At 43.9% G+C, this 11,002-nt stretch overlaps 1 protein-coding gene across 2 annotated transcripts in view; it reads left to right on the plus strand.

The window, feature by feature from the left end:
* camsap3 (calmodulin regulated spectrin-associated protein family, member 3) overlaps positions 1 to 11,002 on the plus strand; it is a 178,010-nt gene that overhangs the window by 159,723 nt on the left and 7,285 nt on the right. For both annotated transcript variants that reach the window (XM_068021113.1, XM_068021114.1), the window contains exons 14-16: positions 2,824 to 2,920; positions 7,592 to 7,710; positions 8,823 to 8,941. In XM_068021113.1, the coding sequence (XP_067877214.1) occupies positions 2,824 to 2,920; positions 7,592 to 7,710; positions 8,823 to 8,941 (335 nt within the window). The remainder of the gene's footprint in view (positions 1 to 2,823; positions 2,921 to 7,591; positions 7,711 to 8,822; positions 8,942 to 11,002) is intronic.

An 11,002-nucleotide genomic window follows, 5' to 3' on the forward strand; every position in this document is an offset into this window, starting at 1 on the left:
AAACTTCCCTCGGATATCCTCGGCCTTGACTCCATTGGCAACGCTATTGCTTCTGAGTTAGAACGTCACGAATCCAAGGCCTGTTTCAGGAACTTGAGCACAAAATCTAGGCTGACATGCCAATGCAGTACTAAAGGAGTGCTGCACAGTCGAAGATGCCGTCTTGTGGATGGGACGTTAAACCGAGGTCCCGACTGCCCCCTCGAGTGGATGTAAAAGATCTCATAGCGCTATTTCAAAGAAAAGCCTCTATCTCCAAGGGTCCTCTGTGAACAGGAATGGATCCTCAGTTTCCTGGCCTACGTTTATCCCTCAGTCAACGTCACAAAAACCGATTTGGTCATGACCACATTGTTGTTTGTGGGATCTTGCTGTGTGTAAATTGGCTGCCGCGTTTCCTCCATTACAGCAGTGACTACAATTCACAAGTACTTCATTGGCCGTAAAGGGCCTTGGGGTGGCCTGTGGTGATGAAAAGCGCTATATAAATGCAAGTCTTTTAATGGTGTAGCTTTGTGTAAGAGAGCCTGGAGGTAATAAAACTCCATCTATTGTCAGGAGTGTGCAGTTGCAGCTGTGTGACAGGTGGCTCCAATCGAGGCACCGCCTTGGAACGTGACAGAATGGTGATGCCCAAATAAGGGGTTTATGACCTACATGGCCAATTTACAACTGAGATTAGTACTTAATTAGGACTTTACTCCCCTTTTCAAATCTGTGGAATTCTCCAAAAAGAAATTCTGTTACAGTGGCAATAGCAAATGAACACTCAAAGTACTTGCACAAAATTCCATTGCTATATTATGAGGCTTTAAACATTAAATAACACTAAAAGCAATGATATACTGATATGTTGTGCTTGCCTGCTATTACTAAATAGGAACAGGAGTCAGCCGCTTAGCAATTGAGTGCAGCATTAGGGGCCAGTTTTTGTACTGTCGGCCCGCCCCTACTCCCAGTTCACATTGGACCTTTGCAGGCAGGTCCACCCAACTAGCCGGCATTGGATTTGAACCCAGATCCCAGAGGTGAAAGGTCACTGCCAAACTCCCTGTGCCACCTAGTTCTCCTCCCTCTTCAGTCTACATTTATTTTGTTTTTAAAACTTGAAAGAGTTTTCATAAGGTCAAACAAATTTAAATGAAAGTAGGATAAATTTGTATCCATCTCCTTTACGTGCTGCAGAGATGTGAATTGTATTAAACTGTTGGAGCACGGTTTCCATGTGATGCAAAGAATATAGAGAAGATGCAAACACGATTTGCAGGAATGATACCAGAACTGAGGAGTTATACCCATCAGCAAAGATTGAGCAGGCTGGAGCTCATTTCTCTAGATAAAAGATTGAGGGCTTCTAGATAGAGGTCTTTAAGATTCCGAAAGGGTTTGATATGGTAGAAAGGTTGTTTCCACTTGTCAGGAAGCCCAGAACTAGGGACTACAAATATAAGCCAGTCACTAATAAATCGAATAGGGAATTCAGGAGAAACGTCTTTACCCAGGGAGTGGAGGGAACGTAAAACTTGTCGTCACATGGCATGGTTGAGACAAATGGGAAGCTGGATAAACAGATGAAGGAGAAAGGAATAGAAGGATAGGATAGGGTTGGATGAAGTCAGGTGGGTGGACGGTCTTTGGGAGCTTAAATGCCAGCATGGACTAGATGGGCTGAATGACCTGTTTCTGTGCTGTGCGTTCTGTGTAATTATGTGTAAATGTTGACTCTACAATTTGTATGCATTTAAATATTTATGTAAAGGTTTTAAGTAGATTGAGTGCATTAAGCATAATGCCTTTATGAAAGGCTCTTTAGGTCCCTTTTTTATTTTATTCTGCATAAGTTATTGAAGGTGGCAGGACAGGTTGAGAGAGTGGTTAATAACACATACAGTATCCTGGGCTTTATTAATAGGGACATAGAGTACAAGAGCAAGGAAATTATGTTGAACTTGTATAAAATACTAGCTCGGCCTCAGCTGGAGTATTGCGTCCAGGTCTGGGTGCCGCACTATAGGAAAGACCTGAGGGCATTGGAGAGAGTACCGTAAAGAACCATGAGAATGGTTCCAGGGATGAAGAATTTCAGTTATGAAGATAGATCGGAGAAGTTAGGACTGTTTTCCTTGGTGAAGAGAAGGCCGTGAGGTGATTTGATAGAGGTATTCAAAATCATGAGGGGTCTGGACAGAGTAGATAGAGAGAAACTGTTCCCACTTGTGAAAGGATCGAGAATGAGAGGGCCCACATTTAAATAATTTTTAAAAAATGATATGAGGAAAAACTTTTACACGCAGCGAGTGGTTAAGATCTGGGGAATGTGCTGCCTGAGGACATGGTGGAGACAGGTTCAATTGAAGACACTTCTATGAAAAGGAAGAATGTGCAGGGTTACAGGGAGAAGACTGGGGAATGGAAGTGAAGGAATTGCTCTTTCAGAGAGCCAGTGCAGACATGATTGGGCCGAATGGCCTCCTTCTGCACTGTAACGATTCTGTGATCTTGAGATTCTGAGATTCTCTTCACTTTGCTCTATGCCGGACTCCATCTGGGTCTCAGGGTGTGAGAGAGTGACCTGCTCTCGCTGCTGTGAAACACAAGCAGATCTGGAAGTGACTGCTTCTCTATCTTTGTGCCATTAAATTGGCAACTTGCCTCATGGCAGCCTAAGCCTGACTGGCAACTCAATGGTGAGAGTGCAGATAAAACTTCCATTGCACAGCACTGGATGCGGAGGCTGCAATGTTGGCATTGCATTGTCACTAAAAGGTTTTAAATGAATGATTACAGTCACATAACCAGATCTCTTATTTTCTTTATTTTTAGGCTCCAGACTTAATAAAGTGTACTCTCGGTCCACACTTTCACTCTCCACTATGGTCAATGACTCGGCCAATAGTCTGTCAGTCAAGAAAAGTCCAAGGTAACAGTATCTCTATTCTGCTATTTGTTCACAATTTGTGAGTGACTGGAACATTCAGAAAGGTGTAGCTGTGTGTGGATGGTGGATCCATTCATTTGGTGTTTGACACTGACCTTGTCCTTTTTGTAGCCGTTTACGGGTCGATAACGGATGTGGATGAGGATGCTATTTGGCCCATTTTAGATTATCAATGGGAAATTAGGCACCCAACTATCTCTTGGGCAGCCCCAATACCTTGCGTCGATTCCCAGTTTTATTCACTTTGTTGATCGGACTTGCTAACATTGGTTTGTGCTTGTGCGCCTTTGTGCTTCTTTCAGAGTTTCCCTTTTAAGTAACGCCCTATTCTGCACCAGTTGTCTTATATAATAACAATTTGCATTTGTATAGTACCTTTACCATTTGATAAAAATAGCTCAAAGAGCTTCGCAATAGAGATAGATAGAAAAATAGACACCAAGCCATTGGATGGAGAGGTTAGGAAGGGTGATGAGATCTTTGATCAAAAAGATCTTTTATTTTAAGAGATGGGAAGAAGAGGCTGAAAGGTTTAGGGAGGGCGTTCGAGAGTGCAGGACTGAGATGGTTGAATGCTACATCACCAATGGTACAACAAAGGGAGGGATACACAAAAGGTCAAAGTCAGAAGACTGACTGAAGGGTGAGGGAGGGGATACAAGAGTGAAGAAGGTTGCAAAGATAGGGTAGGACGAGACCATGGAGGGATTTAAAGAGCAGGATGCGGAGTTTAAGGTCAATGCACTAGGGCACAAGAAAGCGATGTCACTCTGAGAGGACAGGGATAATTGGTGTGTGGGTAAGGTACAAATTGCTGCACTTTGGACAATTTGTAAATTTATGGAGGGTATGGAGGAGTGTATTCGAGAATAGACTCGTGGAGATAAAATATGTGGTTCGGGGTTTCAGAGGCAGGAGATATTGCAGAGGTGGAACTAATCCGTATTAGTAATGGACAGGTTTGAACATGAGCTCAAGATCAAACAGGAAGCCATGGGTCTGGTTCAGCCTGAGTGGTTGGAGAGGGGAATGGAATCAGTGGCACGAGAGCAGAGTTTATGGTGGGAGTGCCTAACGATGATGGCTTCAGTTTCCCCATGTACCACTACAGGGAGCGGACAATCATCTGCAACTTGATGACAGACTGATTTTAAGATGCCTCATCTCAATGCTTAAAAAAAGGGCCAAGTTTTGCCCTTCTGTCCTGATAACTTAATGGCATATGCATATGTCCCACTTGAGGAAAGCAGAGTATTTTGTCCTCCTTGATGCATCGAACGGGGAGGCACAGTTGCCAGGTGCTGTCCAACAACAAGCCCACCTTCCGGAGCTCCGTCTACCTCTTGGGCTGCGTTTATATTTATATATTCCATTTATGCTCTATATATCTGTCCGAAGCAGTGTTTCTCAAGTTGTTAATGACTTCTCTGTTGCAAATTAAGTTTATAATTTGGATTGTTTCACAGTTATATGGAGAGACGAGGGACGCTGCGAATGTTCACTTTAGAGCACAGGAGGTTAAGGGGAGATTTAAGAGAGTAAATAAGGAAGAAACTATTCTGGCAGAGGGGTCCCTATCAGAGGGCACATATTTACAGTAATTACAGGGAGTTGAGCAATTTTTTTTACACCGAGCTATGATCTGGAATACATTGGCTGAAAGTGAGGTGCAAGCACATTCATTAGGATAAATACATGATCAAGAGAAAATTTGCAGGGCTAAGGGAAAAAAGCGGGGGAGCGGGACTAATTTGATGGCCTTCAAAGAGCCAATGCAGGCATGATGGGCTGAATGGCCACCGTCAGTATTGAGAGATTCTATGATGTAGATTAATAACAGTCTGAGCTGCTGAATAAATTAAGTATTAAATTACGACAATGTGTTATCTGTCTAATATTTGCTGATTAGATTAGAGATACAGCACTGAAACAGGCCCTTCGGCCCACCGAGTCTGTGCCGACCATCAACCACCCATTTATACTAATCCTACACTAATCCCATATTCCTGCCAAACATCCCCACCTGTCCCTATATTTCCCTACCACCTACCTATACTAGTGACAATTTATAATGGCCAATTTACCTATCAACCTGCAAGTCTTTTGGCTTGTGGGAGGAAACCAGAGCACCCGGAGAAAACCCACGCAGACACAGGGAGAACTTGCAAACTCCACACAGGCAGTACCCAGAATCGAACCCGGGTCCCTGGAGCTGTGAGGCTGCAGTGCTAACCACTGCGCCACTGCAATAGCAATTTGCTATTGCTTCTCTTCCAGTGCAGTACATGTGGGACTGAATAGGTATATTTAAACACTACTGATTTACAAAGCCTTAAGCATGTTCGATTAAAAGCTTACATGGGAGCTGCTTAATGCTGTGTACAGTCAGTATTCCTGCGTTCATCTCTGTTCTATGTACAACTCGTGATTTCTCTCGTCAGTGGAAGAATAATGTGTAGTTTAGGCTGCTGTGGTATCTTATTGTGCCTGTAGTTTGCAATTAAAATCTACATAAAATAACTCGCCAAATTTTATGTATGCTATTTGCAAGGCTATTGGTTTGTAGTTTTCATGGAAAAATGAGGTGGAATCACGGGATGTGGTCTCCAAAGTCCTGGAATCCCATCTCGTGACAAAATAAATTTGACAGAAATCATAAACCAGAAGGCTCTGACGATTAGCCATTGTGACTGGCTTAGAATTCAATTGCTCTTAGTAGATGGAGGGTAAAGATCACCCTTGTGCACGTTTTATTTCAATGTAAGTGAGGCGATTAGCACTTTATACCAAATGTCGGTGACCTTTTGAACCAATTGGTGGACTTGTGTGGTATAATACTGGGAAATATTGGTGTGGTGGTTTACCAAAACATAAACTGGCACATGGCATTGGGAATTCTTCTCAAATCTAAGGGGTTGACCATCTGAGTGGGAGTGAGCTTTTGGACTTCACAATATTGATGTTTGGTTTAATTTTCGGTAACCTGCTGATTTCCATTTACTGGCTAAATGGTTTTCACAGAACTGTGGAATACAGAACTTTTTAATGAAGGGGCCATTAAGATAGCACAGCCCCCACTTGTGTTGGACAAAGCCAATTGTAGCAAAGATCAGCATCCGAGCAGGGACAAGATCTGCATTCTTCAGTCCTCCATTTGAATCTTCAACCTGCTGTACTGAATAAACCATTAAAGATCAAATGTTTTAATGACTCATATTGGCTTGCCACCACCACTTTCTCGAGGGCAATTAGGGATGGGCAACAAATGTGGGCTTTGCCAGCACCACTCTCATTCCATGAACGAATTAAATTTTGGGATCGGAGACATTCTCTGACTCGTGTGGGATAAAGGCCGATGTAATATTAATTCAGCAGTTATTGCTTTTCATTGTGAAAGTGAGTTTTATGTAGCCTTTTTTTTTCTTTAAAACCACCTCCTCACCCCAGTCTCTCTCTCTCTCTCCACTGTGCACAACTATTAACAGAGGGAAGATCTGTCCTACTCTTGCACTGTCGTGCCATTTTGATGAGTAGAATGCCATGGTTGTGTGTTCGCAGTGGATCAGTTGATAGCACTGTTGAATCTGAGTTAGAAGTTTGTGGGTGCAAATCCTACTTGAGCACGTAATCTAGACTGACACTGCAGTGGGGTACTGTAATGAGGGAGTGCTGCACTGTCAGTGGTGCCATTAAACAGAGGCCCCATCTGCCTCCTTAGGTGGATGTAGAAGATCATTATTTTGAAGAAGAGCAGGGGCGTTCTCCCCAGTGTCCTGGCCAACATTAAGCCCCCACCCACCCCCCCCCACCAAAAAAAAAATCATTGATCATTATGTCATTGCTATTTATGGGATCTTTCTACACATAAATTGGCTGCCACATTTCCTGCATTACAACAGTGGCTAGGCTTCAAAAGTGCTTCATTGGCTATAAAGTGATTTGGGATATCCTGAGGTCATGAAAGGTGGGAGTTATATGAAAGTTCCTTCCACATGAAGCAAGCCTCAAGCAGAGATTTAGAAGTTGCTTGTAGCATGTTCCTTGTACCACTGAACCGTTTGGAGGACCATTGGAGATGCAGGTGCAAGCTTTCTGCTGTCTCCAACCAAGGGCCAACCAAATTTTCAGGTCCTGAATGTGTGCTGTTGAGGCGAACAGTAAACCAGTTAATGAAGGAGTTGCCTAGGTTTCCCAATCGGAACACTAGAAGTCAATCATTTCATTTAGTCACTGTCAGCATTGTTACATAGAATTACATGGAAAGTAGAACACAGAAACAGTCCATTTAGCCCATCTAGTCCATTGTTTATGCTCCACACGAGCCTCCTCCCTCCTCTTCTCACCCCATGAGCATATCCTTCTGTTCCTTCCTCCCTCATGTGTTTATCCAGCCTCCCCTTAAATGCATCTTTGCTATTTGCCTCAACTACTCCCTGTGGTAGCAAGTTGTGCATCTCTGATCATTTTATGGTTGGAAAATCTCTGACACTAGGTTGTACTTTCTGGGGACCAAAGCCAGTGTTTCCCTCTCGACTGAAAAAGCTGTGATGGTCAAGGCCGGCAGATTAGAGTATCAGGCAGAACTTCAACGCATTACTCTTCCTGTCACCTTGAAGAAAATAAACATATTTTTTATCAATTCCACCCCAACAGGGCAGATTTCCCTTCAGGGCTCCAGTCTCCAAACCGACTGGTGGGCAATCACAATGGAGAGAAGGACTGGGAGAATGCTTCCACTGCCTCGTCCCCAGCATCGATCCCAGAGTACACAGGTGAGCGATTTACTGTCCTGTTGGTTAGGAAGTCGGTGTGCTTTGAACACTCGCCCACCATGAGGTACCAAACCCACAAAACATATCATGCCTCAGCTGATGAGATTACATATCCTGCTTCTGTTCCCTGTCATTTCACGAGGATCATTTCTCTTGTCTTGAAATTGCTACTCATCAGCAACACTCCAATCAGATTGGCCCACTAACTAGAGTCTTTCTTTAAATTCTTTTGTCTGATGTGGGCATCGCTTGACAACTGAGTGGCTTGCTAGGCCATTTCAGAGGGCAGTTAAGAGTCAGCCACATTGCTGTGGGTCTGGAGTCACATATAGGTCAGACCAGGTAAAGATGGCAGATTTCCTTTCCTAAAGGACATTAGCAAACCAGATGGGTTTTTACGACAAGTGATAATTTCACTAGCTTTCAATTCCAGATTTTTAAATTTATTAATGGAATTTATTAAATAACTGAATTTAAATTTCACCAGCTGCCATGGTAGGATTTGAACCTGTGTCCTCAGCACATTAGCCTGGGCCTCTGCTTTGCGACTTCACTGACATTACCATTATGCCGCCATCTCCATGATCCGATCAATACAGGACTTCACTCCGTTATGATAACTTGCACACATGAAGCGGCTCATCGTTTTGTGTGTTCACTGATGTTTCTTCACCAATGGATAAAACACAAGCTGTTCGTCAAAAGAGCCAGCACAATGGGCCTAATGCCCTCTTGTGTGCTGTATCAATCTATGCACTCTCCTTCACTCCCTCTCCAGAATCTCCAATGGCCATTGGACCATGGTGAAGATGATGATGTTGCAAAGAAGCTTGATTTAATTCCTGTCTGCCCTCTTCAACAGTGATCAGACCAGGAGCCCTGGGAGAGCTCCTCCATTCCCTAGTTTTGGGGTCCTGAGGCTAATTTTATTCCACCATTGCTGCTCCAGCTGTGGGATCATAACTTACAGATTGGCCCCTTTTATTCCATCTGCCCAGGGATCCGCGCTCAGCATAAACCAGCAATAAAGCCTCTTCCCTTCACCATTCGGTTCACTTATCAAATGAGTGTGGCTAAGAATTTCCCCAACTAAATGATCTTTCCTTCCACAGGTCCCAAATTGTACAAGGAACCCAGCGCCAAGTCGAATAAATATATCATACAAAATGCAATCACTCGCTGCTGCCTGGCAGGGAGGGTGAATGAGCCGCAGAAGAATAAGATATTGGAGGTAAGCATGATCTGTCTTCTGTTCGCACCTCCAGGCAGTGCAGTGAAGCAAATTGCAGACACGCTGATTGGGGGGAGATGAGAATTTTTTTTTTTTTTTTTACACACTGTGAATTTTTATGATCTGGAATGCGCTGCCTTAAAGGGTGATGGAAGCAGATTCAATAGTCGGCACAGACTCGGTGGGCCGAAGGGCCTCTTTCAGTGCTGTATCTCTCTTTGACTCTAATAGTAACTTTCAAAAAAGGATATATACTTAAAAAGGAGAAACTTTCAGGTCTACAGGGGGAGTGGGACTAATTGGATAGTTCTTAATTGGAAGACTCAGCAGGCACGATGGGCCGAATGGCCACCTTTTGCGAACATAACATAAATAGGAGCATAAACAGACCATATGGCCTTCGCGCCTGCTCCGCCAATCTTGATCATCTGCCTCAACTCCACTTTCCCACCTGATTCCCATATCCTTTGTGCTGTACGATTCTACACTATAAGCTATTGTGAAGCATGGAAGAGGAGCTGTTTGGAGCAGATTCCTAATCGCTACAAGCTGCCTTTTTTTTGGGCGAGGGAGGGAGTGAGTTAGAAGAATTGGGCTGGACATGTGTTTGTCAAATGCTGGACTGTCCAATCCAGAATCAGAGTTGAGCAAAAAAATTTCTGAAGTGTAAACAGGGCGTTAATAGCGCAATGCCTGGACTCAAGATTTAGCCCAGTGGGCTTGTATGATTTTGTACTTGCGAAGCTGTGATGATCCTGGGGGAGAGAGGGACAGCTGGGCATGTGGAGAATGCAAACAAATACGGATTTGCTGACATGGACCATTTTTTTTTTTTTTACAGATGACCCTGATATAGTAGACAATGTTTCAATGTGTAATATTCATGAAAAACACTGCTTTGCATTCAATTCTGGCCGACTTTGTGTGTGTCTCTGTCTCTCTGTCTTGTCTGTCTCTCTCTCTCCCGCTCTGTCAAAAGACGAGCTTTCTGTTGACCGAGCTTACAAAGAAAAATGTGTGTGGATTCAAAATATATTTACATAATATTTCAACAGCTGGTCCTCCGATTCTGGTGCTGGGAGCTCTTGTGTTTAAGGGCCCAAAGTGTGAACTGTGTGTTGATGCTTGAGTGCAAAAGGGTCCTGCTCTTTATTGAGGTACGATTGCCTGCTGACAGAAGTGATGGAACCTTTTCTGCACCGTGCTTCATCTAGCTTAATTGCCTGTGTTGCAGTAGTGGACAGTTGGTCAGTATTCCAGGGATTCAGAAACCCTCCAGTGAAGCCGATTATTGACCAGCTCTCAAATATCAAACAACAAAACCGCAGCACTGGTGCAGAAATGGTACGATTCTGAGCAATGCTGGGTGGTTCCAGCAGTGCAGATGACATGGAGTGCGTCTGCTTATTTTGCCAATAATAAAAGCATCTTTAATCTGCTTACGTTTTGCCAATAATAAAAGGAGTTCCTTCATCTACAGTTCCTGCCTAAACAGTGTTATTAAAATTTGATTTTAGCTCTTTAAGGAGCATATTTTATTTATTTAGAGATACAGCACTGAAACAGGCCCTTCGGCCCACTGAGTCTGTGCTAACCATCAACCACCCATTTATACTAATCCTACATTAATCCCATTACCCTCTCGTCCCCACCTTCCCTCAATTCCCCTACCACCTACCTATGCTAGAGGCAATTTACAATGGCCAATTTGCCTATCAACCTGCAAGTCTTTGGCTGTGGAAGGAAACCGGAGCACCCGGCGAAAACCCACACAGTCACAGGGAGGACTTGCAAACTCCACACAGGCAGTACCCAGAATCGAACCCGGGTCGCTGGAGCTGTGAGGCTGCGGTTCTAATCACTGCGCCACTGTGCCGCCCGGTATAGGAAGAGGAGGAGGCCATTCAGCCCCTCGAGTCTGTTCTGCCATTTAGTGAGATCATGGTTGATCTGTATCTTAATTCCATCCACCTGCCTTGCCTTTCATACCTTGTGTAGCAAAAATCAGTTGATCTCGCCTTTTAAAATGATTTTCACATGAGCTCGCCTGGCCGGCCTCCC

Source organism: Heterodontus francisci, chromosome 43 (assembly GCF_036365525.1).
Source record: "Heterodontus francisci isolate sHetFra1 chromosome 43, sHetFra1.hap1, whole genome shotgun sequence".
Taxonomy (NCBI): Eukaryota; Metazoa; Chordata; class Chondrichthyes; order Heterodontiformes; family Heterodontidae; genus Heterodontus; species Heterodontus francisci.